General features: G+C 39.4%; 2 protein-coding genes across 2 annotated transcripts; both read right to left on the bottom strand.

Annotated features, from left to right (window-relative positions):
* Nucleotides 1-2,344: 2,344 nt before the first annotated feature.
* Nucleotides 2,345-5,209, bottom strand: LOC119882090 (probable E3 ubiquitin-protein ligase ARI7). Its single transcript, XM_038692105.1, has 4 exons — nucleotides 5,033-5,209; nucleotides 4,779-4,879; nucleotides 3,530-3,682; nucleotides 2,345-3,424 (listed from the first exon to the last, which is right to left on the bottom strand). The coding sequence occupies exons 1-4, from the start codon at nucleotides 5,196-5,198 to the stop codon at nucleotides 2,966-2,968; spliced, it is 879 nt and encodes a 292-aa protein (XP_038548033.1). The 5' UTR covers nucleotides 5,199-5,209; the 3' UTR covers nucleotides 2,345-2,965.
* A 9,039-nt stretch (nucleotides 5,210-14,248) lies between these two features.
* LOC119882089 (E3 ubiquitin-protein ligase RNF144A-like) lies at nucleotides 14,249-16,438 on the bottom strand. Its single transcript, XM_038692104.1, has 4 exons — nucleotides 16,117-16,438; nucleotides 15,905-16,005; nucleotides 15,492-15,647; nucleotides 14,249-15,374 (listed from the first exon to the last, which is right to left on the bottom strand). The coding sequence occupies exons 1-4, from the start codon at nucleotides 16,247-16,249 to the stop codon at nucleotides 14,895-14,897; spliced, it is 870 nt and encodes a 289-aa protein (XP_038548032.1). The 5' UTR covers nucleotides 16,250-16,438; the 3' UTR covers nucleotides 14,249-14,894.
* Between the last annotated feature and the right edge of the window lie 1,102 nt (nucleotides 16,439-17,540).

The raw sequence follows: 17,540 nt of genomic DNA, 5'->3' as shown, positions 1-17,540 counted from the left end.
CTTCAGATGTAAGTAGACAGCAGAGTCTTGACCTGAGGAGTTGGCCCTTCTGTGTTGAGCCATGCGTTTTGTGTAGTGGTTGTCTCCCCAATATACATTTATTTCTATTTATGTCAGTTGTTGCAGTTAACTGCCATCCTTTTAATTAACACCTAAAACACTGCTGAGGGTGCAACTATGTCACGGTCAGCCATGGTTTTCGTTCACTTTCGGCGTCATTGACCACCATGCACCTGAAACACTTTGATGTCGCAAGTTTCAACGGGGAAATATCCCTGTTCCGAACGGTCTCGAACACAGCCTAAGAGACACTTCCAGATGTGTCTCTATGAGACGCTCTGGGGCATCTCGTACAGACCGGAAGTGCTAGCTAGCTAGCTAGCTATGTTTTGTGTTAAAGGTGTTGACAGACCCCCGAAGCCCCTACCCTTACCACAACCATCAGAAATGTTAGTACCTAAACCTAAGTCACTGACTTTATGCATGTTGACCAACTAACCCTACAACTGTGCACATCGGTATCACAGTGCGATGTGCTAGCAGGTAGGGTTAGCCTCCTTTGTGTTGCTGGGACGTAGCAAATGGTGGTGTTTCAAAATTGACGCTAAAGGGTACCTTTAGCGCAAAATACTTTTTGTCACTCTGTCTGAAAGTGTCAGTTATAACGCAATGACATGAGAATGCATTGATTATTATTATACTACAAAAAAACCAACCTATATCACAAATAGATAACTTTATCATTATTAAAATAATGATAACAGAATGAAAGACAAGTTGTGTTCAGAGGTATCTTGACTGATTATGAAGACAGTTCAGACTTTACACGTAGTTTCGTATCGCTGCTGTGGAGATTATTTAGTATCTCAATCACCTCTCTGACATGATTACCACATTTCAAAACCAACCATATTACTTTTTGTTACACACCTTGCTGTATCTAGGGGCAGCGACACCTGACAGAACCCCATGTTGATGGGGATCATCAGGTCTCCTGGTTCTGCTTCTAGGCATCTCCTCAGAAGCAGACAATGGTCGGAGGAGGATATCACTCTGGAGGTCCGCGATGTATCTGTAGTCATTCTCTACCTTCATTGGGTACAAGCTCCACTTTTTGTTGTACACCACCTTACCGTACTTGGTAATACAGAAAGGAGTATCAGCTTAGTGAAAAGTTTGTAATACCTGACATTGTTCTCTTAAACAGTAGTTCTACATAAAAGGCAATCAAGACAATAAATCAGTACTATCTACTGTATCTGTATTTTTCATACTGTTTAATCTTATTTGACTCATCATTTATAAATGGTGAGTAAAATGCATATGAGTATTTATAATGCAACATTCTGAACTGTGTCATCAGCTTTTCTCCCACATCACAACATTTGTAAAATGTCTTGTCAGTCAAACAACATTTGCTCACAACTACATTGCGGACACTACATAATATTAAATGTACATATTAGATACAAGGTAAAGCACTGATTCTTGAGAATTTGGATAAAACAGGTTTTAATTTTGAAAGAAATAAAATGTAATATTAAGAAATCTAAACTTATGTGTTTATTCTACAAGATCTCACCAATCTAGCAGTATTTTGGTGCAACCTGATTTTGACATTTTTTCATAAAATATGTGTTTTGCCTGTCTTTACTTAGTTTTTGTCAGACACCGTCAGACACAATAAAAAGCCTGTTAATCTTATTTATTTAGTCTTGTAATGATTTAGAGCTTTAAAATCATTGTGTTTACACCATAGGTACACATATATGTTATTAAATGTTGAAAATTAACTTTTGTTCATTTTTTATTCTATTTCACAACGCAACTTGCAGGACTTAAAGGATCTGCAACTGCTGTCTTTGTGCCAGGTATACACAGCACACCTTCAGAGGTGTAGTGGAGTCCATACCTTGATGGGTCAGGGCTGTTTTGGAGGCAAAAATGGGACCTACACAATATTAGGTGATCATAATGTTATGGCTGATCGGTGCATGTGGAAATCTGGGTTTGGCTTAAGTAAGAATAATGGCCCGAAGGTGGTGCCATTATGTGGGAGTTAAAAAATACATGTTCAACAGAATGTGGAGCTTGAATGGGGCAAGACACTGAACCACAAATTGCTTCTGATGGCCAGGCCAGCATCTTGCATGGTAGCTCCCTGTCATCTGTGTGTTTGTTTGTGTGTGTGAAAGGGTGAATGAGAGGTAAGGATTATAAAGTGCTTTTTAAAAAAGCACAATATAAATGCAACTATTTATGAATTTAGATGCATTTGAAATATAAACTTACCAATATTATTTTGACCATAACTTTATTTTCACGTTTCAAATTTTTTCTTTATTCTTACATTTCACCAGGTACATTTAGCTGTACTTACACATATATATCATGAATCTGACATTATCAGTAGCTCAGTACATAGTAATTGTTATTTACAACTAAACATCTGACCGTCATGTCATGTACAACATAAAGTCCAGCCAGAAGGAGGCAGAGTAGGGCCACAAATAAAATGGATGTTATGTTATCTTAAATGGAGTTACAGCATGTGTGTTTGTCACACATCAACAATTGCTAATTATTTACAGGGTAATATAATATTAGTACCTTTGAACATCTACAGCACAGACAAACCTTTTCTTCCTTTTCTATCACAACGGGCGATAGAGGTCTGTCCAGGAGCATCACCACTACAGATTTTGCATGGTGAACTGGTCATGCAACATTAGTTTCATGTAGACGAAACAGAACTCCACGTGGCAGTTAGGACAGTTGATATTTTTGCAGTATAGTTGACTATGCTCCACCTTCATGCCGCATGTAGGACAGGCTTGGATAGAGGGCAGTCGGTGACCGCCTCCGCCTCGGGAAGAGTGATGGTCTTACATGCCTGCAGAAGTTTCAGGTCATTGTCCCAGCGGTTCATTTTTTAATTTGAAAATAAAAAGTTGTATTTGTTAAATTAACAGAAGTATTTCCTCTTCCACACAGGTATAGAGGTCTGTCTGGGGGCAGTGAAGCAGAATTCGAATTCTGAAGATGACTTCAGGCACTCTTCAGTGAACTTCAGACACACAAAACAGAATTCCACCTTACAGCGAGGGCAATAGATGTTTTTACACTGAGTTCTGTTATGCTCCACCAGCAAACCACAGGTGGGACAGGCACGGATGCAGGGACAGCCAGTGACGCCCTCCACAGATTCAAAGACGATATCTGGACAGTTTCTCAGTGTTTCTAGTGGCTCATTGATGCAGCCATCATTTTCACAGCGGTCTGAACGTGGAGCCGGACCTTTCCATTCCCTCAAACACTGCCAGCAGAATCTGAAAGGTCTTCTTTTGGCAGCTGTGCACTTTGTGCACTCGACACCCAGATCACTGAGATCAGCCCTCACTATGCGAGACTTGCAGCCAGGACACTGTTGAGTGAAGTTACACAGAATGAGAGGTTTTTAAATTCACCCTTGAAATTGAATGCACAACATTTTTTCAGAGTTAGTTAATAGTGTCAGTGAGATACTTACAGATTTCACAACCAAGTCCTTGGCAGCATTACTGAACATTTTCTTTTCAAAGTACTTCATTTCTTCTTTGGTTAGAAGAGCCATTTTACAAACTTCCTCATATGGCCACTCAACATCACAGTTAGTCTGGCCACACACAAATCTGCACTCACCCTTAGATATTAAAAAGAAAATCAAAGAAAAAACTTTAAGAGTGAAAAACATTGACCAAATTCTTCATTCCAAATTCAGCATTTGTCAGTGTGTTGCTGCTGTGGTTTGTGGAAAAGATGTTCTATTGAACATCTATCCTCATCATTGCCGTCAAACCAGTCCTGGTTTCTCTTTATGTTTAAACCAAGGACTTCTCTTGGTCAGTGTTCAGGATTTTGGACTTCAGTCAGTTCCAATGTTCATAATGCATACTACTAAGCATTGTTGCAGACCATGTACACCCTATCATGGAAATGGTATTCCCTGATGGTTGTGGCCCTGTTTCAGCAGGATAATGCAGCCTGCCACAAAGGAAAAATGATTCATGGATGCACTGTGTAAATGTTCCAATCTTGGGAAGAGGGAAGTAATTCTCATGTGGTATGATATTGTTTGAAGTTTTAGTATAAAAGTACAAAAGAGATCTCAGGTTGTAACTTTTTTAGAAGCTGGTATAAGGTTGAGTTCCCCTCTCTGAGTTACAGCAGCTATGATTATGACCACGGCCACACAGAGGGCTGAAGTAGCCTAATTGACCCGCTCAGCTAGTTGAAAGAAAGCAAGGAGAGTCCGACTTGTACTTTCTTGTCAATTATGGGAGATCCGATTTATTTCTGGCACATATGGTCTTCAACAAATGGCAAGAATAGGCCTACATAATGACATCAACAGCTTTCCAGTAGGCTTATAGGCTTCAACAAACAAACAAACACCCACAGCAGCGGCGTCCGTGGCGGTAATAAAAACTAGTTGGCTTTTCCTTCTGACAACAGTTGTGTTTCATTGCACCTGCCCCACTAAGTAGATGAGCCTCAATTTGATATTCCAGCACCCTGGCGCCACCTACTGGCCAAACCATGATATAAAACATTGAAATGGCTCCTACAGTGTCTTTCAGAGTGAAACATAATAACCACATTCTTCAGCGTTCATCAATGTGCGGCTGCAGTGGTTCACTGCTATCAACCAACACCATTTCAACTCCTCAGAAATAAAGTTAATGAATTAAACTTCTCCTTTCTCACCGCTAAATAAAGCAATTAACAGTATAGCCTACCTTATCCAGCAACCTGCGACACCAGTTGGTGAGAGACATCGGAGTGACAGCATGACCACAGGACATCTTTGCTCTGAGAGACTTGAAGTCATCGCACAGAACTATGAAACAAGGAGAAACGCGCAGTGTTATAAGCTATAATTAAGGGCTACATAGGCTACTTATTCTATGTAAAAGTCACAGCTAAAAGTTTATACACCTGGTGTTCATATTTTTAGGACTAACGCGTGTTAATATAACATTTGAATACTTACAGTCTAAGTCATCATCTCCATTGACAAATGTAAGTGTTCTGTCTCGAGGGTCGTAACACTTCTCCTGTTGTGTCATATTGCTTATCTGTTGTGCGGAGTTATTGCTCTGTTCACTTGTCACTCTGAGGCTTTGAGTGTTTTCGTTGCTGTCGCTGTTAATTTCCATGAAGTCATGTGACTGTCAGTTTAATATGTGACCCAAGTCAACCCCCCCCCCCCCCCCCATTTCTTTACCTGAAGTTTCAGTTTCTCTGTAGTCTATACCCAAATAATCAGCACCGAAGAGCACTCCACACAGTCCTCACTGCAGTAAAATGTGCATCCAAGTGAACGTACAGTTTCCCAGAGGAGGGGAAAAGATCCTCAAAGTGTGCGACAATAACGAGCAGCTGAAGCAGATCACTGTACGGGACCTGATAAAGAAAATTAATCAGGAACTGAAGACAGGTAAGCCATGTAATGATTAAAAATCAAAACAGAGTGTACTTAAGCCCTCGTTCAGTCCTTAATTTTTCTCTCATTTGAAAGTGTAAGGCATCTATGCGGATTTGATTGAAATGTGGTTTAACTTTTAAACATTTTCACTGTGATGTTTTATCGCGATTTCAGTCTAGCAATGATGCCTCTTTTTTTTTTTTTAAGTTTTAAAGTCTACCTTGTAGCTGTTCTAAATAGACCAGACGTGTAATAATCGTACTTTAGCGAACTGTGAAGCCCACATCTAGGCATTAACCATAATTCTTAAGACTATTTACTTTTGCTTTAAGATGACGACTTGCGGATCGTCTTCCTAACCAAGATGCTAGAGGATTTGGCCACCCTGGATTCCTCTAAGATAAAGCACATGTCTACGGTTCATGCACTGCTGAGACTGTCCGGAGGCGTCTGATGAAGGCAAACCCTGCAGACTCTCCTCAACACCGCAAGACCAACAACACCTGTTTCTAATGGCTCATTGAAGCAGCCATCATTTTCACAGTGGAGCCGGACCTTTCCGTTCCCTCAAACACTGCCAGCAGAATCTGAAAGGCAGCCTACTCACTGTCCTTAGTTTTTTAAAATCTTTATTTCCTGGGTTATATGTAAGGAACTTTCAATGTCACAACAAATCTCTACATGCTCACAGTAGCCTAATTTATTATTAAGATCAAGTTTGAGCATAACCTGTAAAGTAGGCTAAATAAACTTTTAAAAATCATTGAGTGTCCTTTTCTTTAAATTTGTATGATATGCTTATGGGAGACCGGGTATGGTTGTAACACTTTTTGTTTCAGTAACTTTAACTCACTGATTTTTTTAGCTAGAGTTCTCACATTTTTTACAAAGTACCCACATTTGTTCACTACAAATGGCACCAATTCAATCCTCTACAAGAATATCACAGACCTCGTGAGTTGAGGTCAACATGTGTTATAACCTACCCCTATATGCTTCCAAAACAGGTAGTAATATCAAAGAACAATGTTTCTCTCTTGCTGTAACAGACTTTGTCTGATGACTCACGCGCATGTAGGCCTACTCTATGTTTATGTAAATGTATCTATAGAATAAACTTACTTAAAAGTATACTTTTTTTATACTTTTATACTACTACTAAAATGTAATTCATTAAAGAACATCTCTTTACATCCTTAGGTCTAACTAAAAAGAGGTGTGTGTGTGTGTGTGTTTGTGTGTGTGTGTGTGTGTGTGTGTCAGTGTGTGTATATTCTTATTCAGAGTCACAGTCAGTGGTTGAAGGTATTCACCGGTACAAATACCAGCATTTCTATTTTACTCGTACCGGGACTTTTTCTTGCGCACAGGCACTTCTCACGAGCTGTCCATACACTTTTCTACCCTCTCAACCGGCGGGGACCGAGTATGGAAAAGGTCCAGTGATACACAGGCCAACGTGTGTACCATATGTGAATGGGGGGTACTGGTCAAAGTGCTGACAAATTAATGCTGGTAACCCTGAAGTGCGGGTTTGGTGGGCCCAGACTGCATAGGGCAACCTGGAAAATATTAAAATCAAGAAAGTACCTAGTTTTACATATCGTGGATGGTTATAACGCTTTTTAAGGAAGTGTTACAACCCACCCACCCCTGTCAGCCAGTGTATTTCCATAGTGGTTTGAAATTAGAAAAGAAAAAATGCATCATATGTTGCGTGAGAAACTATAGTTCAATCTATCACAGACCTTGGAGCCCCTATGGCCCCACTCTGAACGAAAAGTCTACAGCAGCCCTATTAAATTGGCGGCCCGCGGGCCACATCTGGCCCAAAGCAACCTCCATGTGGCCCAGCACACAATCTAACAGGATATGACAATGAAAGTTTAAGCTATGTGTATAGTGAAAGTATAACAGTGAGCTATATAGTTTGCTACTCATCTTTGTTGAGTTTCACAAAGCTCAACCTGCAGCCTCTCCCCTCCTCTGTGTCTCTGCAGAGCGCCTCCACTCCACACACACGAAGTCTGACCGGCGGACATTACCGACATTGACGACAGCTACGCTTGTTAGTGTAAGTAGCCTACGTGGTGCAATAAAAACTTAGGGAGTAAAAAGCCAAAACCCAACACACCTGTTTAATAAGCATAAACACGCAAAATGCGATGTTTTAATCTGCTCAGTCTCTCATCCACTGCAGCTGTGTTTTGGTTTTACACAAGCACAGCGCTAGTTCAACTAATAGCTTATTGTTAGAAACAAGCTAAAGTGAAAGCTGTCTTTAGTAACTGTTCAGCTTACTTTGCCACGTAGCCTACATTAAAATATGACATTATACTCATACCAGCAGCAGCAGTGAGAGGAGGAGCGGAGGGACTGAGTTGTTCATTCAGGAACAGGATTTATTTGACTGACATTTTAGATTTGTTTCCAGTGAGATATTAGTGACTTTGCTGTTGTAAATCCTGTTGCTGCTCTATAAACAACATTTGAATAAAAAATGTTACGTTATTTTTTAAAATAATTATTTAGTAATAAACAGTACTCATAAGGGCATTGATAAAGAACTGAACCAATAGGGTTAGGGGACATCTCTGTGTCCTGGTTTTAAAATCCGACCCAATTGAATTTGTAATTGAATAGCCCTGGTCTACAATAATCATAGTAATATATGTTCCTTCAACAAAGTGTACATTAAACTGAATGCAGCATTGTAGACAATATTTTGTCCTTGTAATCCATGTTTCCGCTGCATGGATAGGCTTTGGATATCGCTGGAAATTGTTCTGAGTCCCCCTCCTTAAAGGGTAAATTATTATCATAATTTAATAGTGCATTGCATTTAAACAGAACTTTTCATACACAAATAGTGATAACAGTAGCCTATCCTAGAAGACTGGACATGCAGTCTGCCAAAATATGTATCCCCCTCCATAATGCACAGATGATGGCCTACTGTCAAGTATTTTATTTTGTGTATACTTCACATCAGATTAAAAACGGGTGAATATGGAGAAGTTTCTATTTTCCTAGCAAAAGTTATAGTGGTTAGCCTACATATTACATCAGACTGAATGTGATGGTTTTCAACCTGGCATAAAATGTATGATGGCCTACTATCAAACATTTTCATGACAAATAACAGGGGTAAATATGGAGAAGTTTGTTTTTTCCTAGTAAAAATTATTGTGGGATACAAAATACAAACTCTGCGATGGACTGGCGACCTGTCCAGGGTGTACCCCACCTTGCGTCCGATGTCAGCTGGGATTGGCTCCAGCCCACCCGCGACCCTGTACGCAGGATGAGCGGTTGACGATGGATGGATGGACAAAATACAAACTGGGATCCAGAGAATATCTTGTACACTAGAGCTTATACTGTTCATTAAGCCTTACAAAGAAGTATTGCATCATAGAATGTACTGTAACTTAAGTTAACTGGAAAGTTTTTTTTTTGTATAATGTAATTTAATAAAACTATAACTAAGTTACTGCAAGAGACCTGTCCTACATGACTTTGTAACATTGTTCTGCACTGCTAACAACGAGACTATGATAACATAAAATGTAGGAATTTCAAAAATTTGTGAAATATAGTAAGTTTGAGCATTTTGCAAAATGAAGTGATTTAAAAGTAAAAAAAATGATTAAAAGATCCAACAAGAGACCATCAGACCTTCTCTACAGGTGTCAAGCTACCAACAATCACACACAGTGTAACAGGTGACTTGAAACGCAATAAATGCGAAATCAAAAGAGAAAGGAGACAGAGGGCATTGCTTATAAATCTATTTATAACATTGATTAATTTCCTTGTTTGATTGTTTCGAGTCTGCGTGTCCTCACAGGTGTTTTCCACCCATAATAAAACCCCATATTTTCACCTGGGATTCCAACACGTTCTCATCTCAGTGCTTCAATTACGATGCTTTTAAAGCGTGACAAAGCGTCGGTATTTCCAAATTCCGTCTGTCAGAATTTAATTTCAAATCAGAGCAACTCTTCTGAGGACTCTAGGTTATTGAAGAGCTCCGATTCAATCCAACTCCTTTCAAAGGACTTCATCAGACCGCTTTCTGAAGGTTTTCTAGGCCAAGTGGATAGGAGAAGACACAGCTGCCCTTATTGTTCTGACATTAATATAACTCGTAAATACCATGATATAAATATAAAAATGCTATATAGGGGCCTAATGAGTGTGTAAGCTTTAGGGAATGTACAATTGAAATATAAACGAGGCAGAGATGAGGAAGAGACTTCATGCTTTATACTGTGAACTTATCGGCCTGTTCTCTTCAGTGCGAACAAATAAGACAGATTAGACTTTCAAATGGCGTGCAGGGCAGATGCCAAACTCAGTATGAGTCACACACACCCTCTGTGTGTGTTGTCATTGGAGCTTCTCTGTTCTTTGTTTTGATAATCCTTCTGGCAGCGCCTGCACAGTAGTGCATGTGAGTTAATATCCTACAGAAAGTCCCTCGTTTGCCATATTTTCGGTTTCATCTCAGCACACTGTATGATGACGCTTATTTTCAGTAGGCCTGCACAATGATACTGACAAGAGCACTGATAATAAGGAGTTGAAAAGAAATGAAAGACAAGATAAATCCCCTTCTACTGCCGGGAAGATGTTTAAGATAAATTAAGAAGAAGATTAGCAAATTATTTTATTCAACTAAATTTAGTATCCAGTTTCCAAATCTTTGAGCGTTTTTGTATATAATCCAATGCTGCACCTGCTGTACAGAAGAGGGAGCAGTGCAGCTTTATTACTTTTGTGTTTTCCATCCATCGTCAACCGCTTATCCAAAAGGTGGGGTTAAACCCTGGACAGGTAGCCAATCCATTGCAGGGTCACACATATACAAACAGCCAGTCCCACTCACACCTAAGGACAATCCAGAGACATCGTGGGAGGAAGCACACCCAGAGAGAACCCACACAGACAAAACATGCAAACTCCACTGCACCACCGTGTCACCCTTTGTATTTTCTGTGTTTTAAATTTCATTTATCAGATATTTAGAAGGTGAGGTGAAAATGTAAGCTATTACTTTAATATTAACAGACTTTTGCTGAATGAATTACTGAGTAAATTACTTTTCCTACAAACCCAGAGAGCGTCCGACCGATCCAGAAGGTCAGACAGATGATTCAGCTGAACGACAGGATGAAAGCAGTAACGTTCAGTGATGACCACATTTTTTTTTAAACCAGGAACTGACTTAGCCACAGAAACTTCATTATAGTCTGCATACTCAGGAGGCCACATGTTACCCCAACAGTGTCCTGCAAGATCTCCTCATGACACCAGAGGTCCACAACAGGTTTGAAACAGCTGCTTTCACCTGTAACAAACATAATATAACAAACATTATGTACATTATTAAAAGAAAATATTATTATAAAGCGGTCATTTGGGTCTAAATGGGTGTTTCAAATTCACAAATCTCCATCAGTAACATGTTTACAGGCAGTAAACAGTGACTATTCACTGAGAAACTATTCTCTCCCTGAAGGTTGGATCAGAAATACAAACAGATTTTCAGCTCAGAAACATCTTTGAAGGCTTGAAGATGAAGACATGTGGAACAGAAACCATCACAAAAACATTGGGGATTGCAGATGGATGGATGTTTCGCTCTGCAGTTTATCAACAGTGTGATGCTGCTGAATGCCTGGAGTGGATTTTAGATAAGGTCAGCCCACAAGTCTCTGAGGTGAGCATGTAAAAAAAAACCTGGACTGCAACTTATAGGTGAACAAATTTGAATTATGTATTGACAGACCTACAAAACAACATGCACAATAGAAATGCAGAGTATCCTATTAATGAAGAGACAAATCCATTCTGAAGTCTTCCACCGTCACTGACAGATGCTCCTGATTCAACCTACAGCGTAGTGAGTTTTATCTTGATGATGTGAGATTGGTCTGTTGGTGAAATTTATTTATGCGATTATTTATGTTGTCACAGGAAAGAGGCTTTCAAAGGATTTTTGAGTCTAAATCATTCAGTGGAGACAACAAGATGTTCTGCACTAAATGTAAAAAGGAAACGGAGGCGACCAGGGTGAGTTTTTACTTTGAATATTGAAAACTCATTGTAAGTTAGTCAAAAATGTACAACACTTTGTACTTTTGTTTATACACTGATATCTTCATCAGAACTTCTTTAATAATTTTTCTTTTGTCATTCAGGGATGTGAGATGGTGACATTTCCTCAGACTTTGATTTGATTACTCCTCAAGAGATTTGATATTGACTACAACACCATGTCACATATCAAACCAGACTGCTCTGTGGATGTGCCACCTTCATTACAAATAAAGGTGAGGAGAAGTAACTTTATCAATATGAGTAGTGTAGTGATCTGTAAGATATACATGCTTGCTTTTAATCAATTGCCAAGTTTGTCCATCAACAAAAGTTAGAATTATTATAGTTTAATGCAACTCACTGCTGTTGTAGCCTTGTCCATTGTTTCCTTTATACGGTTCTTCTGAAAATAGAAAATCGTGGTATGGGCACAAGCAACAGGGAAGTCGGCAGCTAACAAAGCAGCAACCACTGCACTATATTACATAAACCTCTCAATAAGTCAGACTCAATATCTTCAGCACGGCTTCAGACATTTTGTCTGAGAAACAACCACCAGTAAAGAAAGAACTGCCCATCCCTCCTTGACCAATGTAACCCCGAGTTGTACTGCATGGTCCTGACTCGAACCAGTGACACACAGGTTCGCTGGTTTTCACCAACAACTGCATATGGTAAAAAACACGTGTGTGAACATGTCCTGGCTCCATATGGAGCGCCGGGCTCATTATGTTTTACGATGCCATGGCGCTTGTAATGACAAGTGGCAGAGAGGGATTATGATAAACAGTGGGGAATAACTTTTGAGGGGGGGCAGTGGTGTACTAGCACAATAAAAATATTTGCACTGGGGCCAATCACAATTATGTTACACAGCTGCTTACACTGGCTGAGAGGCTTCACAGTGCAAGGCTCCTGCTTGTGGGTTTGGTGGACAATACACAGCCACCATCCTGTCCACTCAGGGCAAAACGTGGTATGAGTCAAAAAGGTGAGGATTCATCCAGCACATCCATTAATGTGGCACTTATACAAAACCCACAAACACAAATAACATTAAGTGTTCTTCTCAAATGTTCTTCTCAAAGGTGTAAGCTGAAGGACAACCATTTGCAAAAAAGACTTACAGGTATGTTTGTGAATCCAGTTTCATCTTAAATATGTTGTAATATCTCAACATGTTCACTCAGTGTTGTTACTTTACTGTTCAAACAACAAATTATTAATAAATAAATGATTGTTCAACAGTTCCCAGACTGCATATCTGCTCATGTACAGAGGTAAGAACATTTAAAATGTTAAATTCAGTTCTCCAATATTAGCAGATCATTACTGAATGTTACCTTTTCTCCACTTCAAAGCCTTATTGAGTCTCAGAGGCCTCTAAAACCAATTCAGAAGTTCTGACAGACAAGGCAAAGGAACAACAAATCAGGTAATCTGAAGGAAACGGTGGAGATGAGGTGGAACAGAAAATAAATGACAGTGATGAAGAACAAAATCAAAAATGAACTCAGGGTCAAACATGAAGACAGAGAAACTTCAGATCCTCCCTTTTTATGCATTTCAGTTATTGCAATGCTATATGCGCACTAGTTGTGCAAAGAGAAGCAAGAGACTAGATTAAATTGTAGACTCCAAGGCAGAGCTGGAGCAGTTCAATTCATTTATGGACAACATCAAAAAGGTACAATAAATGTTATGGGATGATCAGGCAGCCACCGGTCAACACCAGATAAACAGTACAATGTGGGCAAACACATTAAGCAGTATATCAATGCCCATTAAACAGGCAACGGCCCAGAAGTCAAGGTGAAGGACCAAAAAGCACAGAGATAATAGTAAGAATGGGCTGGGATGCTCAACACATAAGAGAAAGAAAAGCACCTAGACAAGCGAACATACAGGATACAAATGATAATGATAAGGAGGGACAGCTGAAACCAGGGCGGGGGATCACACAGGCCAGAAAACACACAAAGACAAGTGAAACCACAAAAGACACATTTATTTATATGTATTTCTCGTTGTTTTTGTTTGTTCATTAACTGTTTCTACTGGTCATCTACCACCTTTTCAGAACGATGGAGATGAAGAGCGTAACCATAGCAACTTCCTGTCCCTCCTGCCTGCAAGAGGAGAGGGATAGATCACTATAGTCACTTTTAAGATATTAAGTTGCTGAGGGTCTGGCAGCGGACCAAAACACTGTGAGGCATATGAGAGGGGAGGACATAATCTTTCAAAACTTAAAAACGCATTGGACTCGTAGTTAGAGACTTTCTTTCAACCAGGAAATTTATAATAGAGAAGGTGTCGACGGATTAGAGTAATGTTTATTTTAACTGTGTTTATATCTATGTAGCCTATATTACCACAGTTGAGAATGAGGAAGAGCATTTATTTATGAATTTGTATACATTTTAAATAGAAGCTGACAAACATTTTTATTTTGATAATACAAAAAAGTCATGATGCAAAAGTGCGTATTGTTTGAAAGGCATAATAATTCACGATATGGTTTCTAAGTAGATTCTGACATGTACATGAACTTTCTTTGGGAAGAAAGATTTTCTAGATTTAGAATTTCTCTAACATTACCAGCAGCTCAGTACATAGTTATTGTCATTCACAGTAATCAGATGTTGTCATTTGTGGTCCAGCCAGAGGGAGACAGAGTGGGGCCAATAGTAAAAAAGATGTTATTGCTATGTGTGTTTGTCACACATCAACAATTTCTAAGAATAACAAGGTTCAATATATACAAATTAATGTGCCAATGATATTTATAAGTTAGACAAAACTACTCACAGCACTTTTGATAAACATATTTGACATTTATTCATATTATAATTTTTTTCTATTAGCTGTCTTTTTAACTCTACAGTACAAAGATACCTGAGCTTGGTTTTGTGCCCTGACGAAAGGTAGTGTCTGCACACTGACATTGCTCCTCTAGACAATGTTAGTTTCCTGCTTCAATCACAAGTCAGGCTGTGCTTTCCTTGTTAGTATTAAGTACATTATGCTTTAAAAAGGTCTTGTTTTGGGAGAATAAACAAAGGAGCATAACTTAAAAATAAACAATAATATGTGAAATGAACAGACTGAATAAAGATATTATGGAGATCAGAATGATGACACACTGAAACATTGTGATAACATTAAAGAAGCTAAATAAAATCCAGCAAAGTGAAAAACAGAATAAACTTAGTTGTCTATGTAAAATGTTCCAATTATGGAAAGATGGTACAAAAGAGGTCTAAAGCTTTATAACTACTACTAAAAGTTGGTGTGGGGTTGAGATCCTGTCTGAGTAACATCAGTTATGATGATTGACATTATAAAATAACTTTTTCTGCCACTCAGGTATCGAGGTCTGTCTCGGTGCAACACCAGTGGGGCAAAGTTTGTATGCGTTGCGCTTCAGGCACTCTTCAGTGAACTGCAGACAAACAAAGCAGAACTTCACCTTACAGCGAGAACAGACGATGGTTTTACACTGAGTTCTGTTATGCTCCACCAGAAAACCACAGGTGGGACAGGCACGGATGCAGGGACAGCCAGTGACGCCCTTCACAGACTCAAAGACGATATCTGGACAGTTTCTCAGTGTTTCTAATGGCTCATTGACGCAGCCATCATTTTCACAGCGGTCTGAACGTGGAGCCGGACCTTTCCATTCCCTCAAACACTGCCAGCAGAATCTGAAAGGTCTTCTTTTGGCAGCTGTGCACTTTGTGCACTCGACACCCAGATCACTGAGATCAGCCCTCACCACACAAGACTTGCAGCCAGGACACTGTTGAGTGAAGTTACACAGAATGAGAGGTTTTTAAATTAAACCCTTGAATTTGCATTCACAACATTTTTTCATAGTTTATAAATAGTGTAAATACAGAGTCACTGAGATACTTACAAATTTGACATTCAAGTAATCCTTGGCAGTGTTACGGAACATTTTCTTTTCAAAGTACTTCATTTCTTCTTTGGTTAGAAGAGCCATTTTACAAACCTCCTCATATGGCCACTCAATATCACAGTCAGGTTTGCCACACACAAATCTGTACTCACCCTTAGTAAAAATAAATAAGAAGGAATGTGAGAAAAACATAATTTTAAATGCTTTTTGTTCAACACATAAATAATTTTGTTCAGGGGAATCAGGGGATTTGGAACTTTTTCTTCCTGACTGGTTAAACTGGACATGTAAGGCTGACTCCTCTGACCACCATCCCCCCACGCCCCTAAAATCACTAATTACATTGTCAGTGAAGTTTATTCACTAAAACGTCTTTGAAGTTCATGATGAAGGTGATGTTAACAGTGTACCTTATCCAGCAACCTGCGACACCAGTTGGTGAGAGACATCGGAGTGACAGCATGACCACAGGACATCTTTGCTCTGAGAGACTTGAAGTCATCGCACAAAACTATGAGACACGATCCAGACGAGACGCACAAAAACAAGGAGCAAAAATAAGGCACAGTTAGCAGAAGATTATAGCCACATGTTAGGACCAATGTGACATTTGGCTACTTACAGTCTAAGTCATCCTCTCCATTGACAAATGTAAGTGTTCTGTCTCGAGGGTCGTAACACTTCTCCTGTTGTGTCATATTGCTTATCTGTTGTCTGGAGTTATTGCTCTGTTCACTTGTTACACTGCTGTCCATCTTGACTAAATGTAATATGTAGCCTACTCACTCAAACCAACTGGCGACCTGTCCAGGGTGTACCCCGCCTTTCGCCCGATGTCAGCTGGGATAGGCTCCAGCCCCCTGCGACCCTGTACGCAGGATAAGCGGTTGACGATGGATGGATGGACTCACTCAAACTAAACACTCTGAGGCTTTGAGTTCTTTCGGTTTCTTTCGCTGTTAATTTCCATGAAGTCATATGACTGTCAGTTTAATATGTGACGTAACTTATGAAAAAAAACATCAGATAGCATGTAGCCTATTTATTTAACCAGGTTTCAGTTTGTCTAGATACCACAATAAACCACCCTGAAGAGCACACCAGTCCTCACTGCAGCAAAATGTGCATCCAGGTCAGCGTACGTCTGCCCAGAGGAGGGGAACAACTCCTGAAGGTGTGCGACTTTAAAGAGGAGCTGAGGCATATCACTGTACTGGACCTGAAAAAGAAAATTAATCAGGAAATGAAGACAGGTATGTAACTATTTATGTGTGAATATTAACAGTTAGGCGCTCTTTCAGTCCTTTATTTTCCTCTCATTTGAAAATGTAAAAGACGTCTGTGTGGATTTGTTTTAATGTGGTTTAACCTTTGATCTGTTTTTATAAATGGAACCGTAGAAATCACCCTTTAGCCAAACCTTCTTTTCACCCGATGAACATAAACATATCTGAAGGATTAGCCTGTAATGTCTAAAACTACAGGCCTATAGTCCTATAGAACATAATTAGGCTATAATTCTCAAGACCTTTTACTTTTGCTTTAAGATGACGACTTGCGGATTGTCTTCAAATCCAAGACGCTGGAGGATGTGGCCACTCTGGATTCCTCCCAGATCCAGCACATGTCCACAATTCATACAGTGCCGAGACTATCCGGAGGCACCTGCTGAAGACAAACCCCGCAGTCTTTCATCAAAACCATCTTTCAAAACCATCAGTCTTTCAAAACCATCTTTCTATAGTATATATTAAATCACAATCAGTGCAAACGAATTCTACTCCTGCCTGAAACAACTTTTTCAGTGTCAAAACAAATCTGTAAGATCTAATTATTAAATGCTCATGATTTATTTGGGCAGAACCTGTAAATAAACTTTTCAAAGATGTTGAGTTTTCTGTTTTCTTATATTTCTTATGCATATCTGACTCTTTAATAGGAATCTTTATATTTATATCAGTTTATGAGTATTGTTGTTGCGCACTTAGTCGCCCAAACAAATTAGACTACTGGTATGTGTTAAAACAACTTTGCAATAAATCTGAT

This window comes from Micropterus salmoides, unplaced genomic scaffold, assembly GCF_014851395.1.
Source record: "Micropterus salmoides isolate LMB-PRFRI ecotype aquatic unplaced genomic scaffold, ASM1485139v1 Ms_hic_scaffold_2894, whole genome shotgun sequence".
In the NCBI taxonomy this organism is placed as follows: domain Eukaryota; kingdom Metazoa; phylum Chordata; class Actinopteri; order Centrarchiformes; family Centrarchidae; genus Micropterus; species Micropterus salmoides.
Note: the sequence above shows the minus strand (reverse complement) of the source record. Positions and strands in the feature narration are given on the sequence as shown.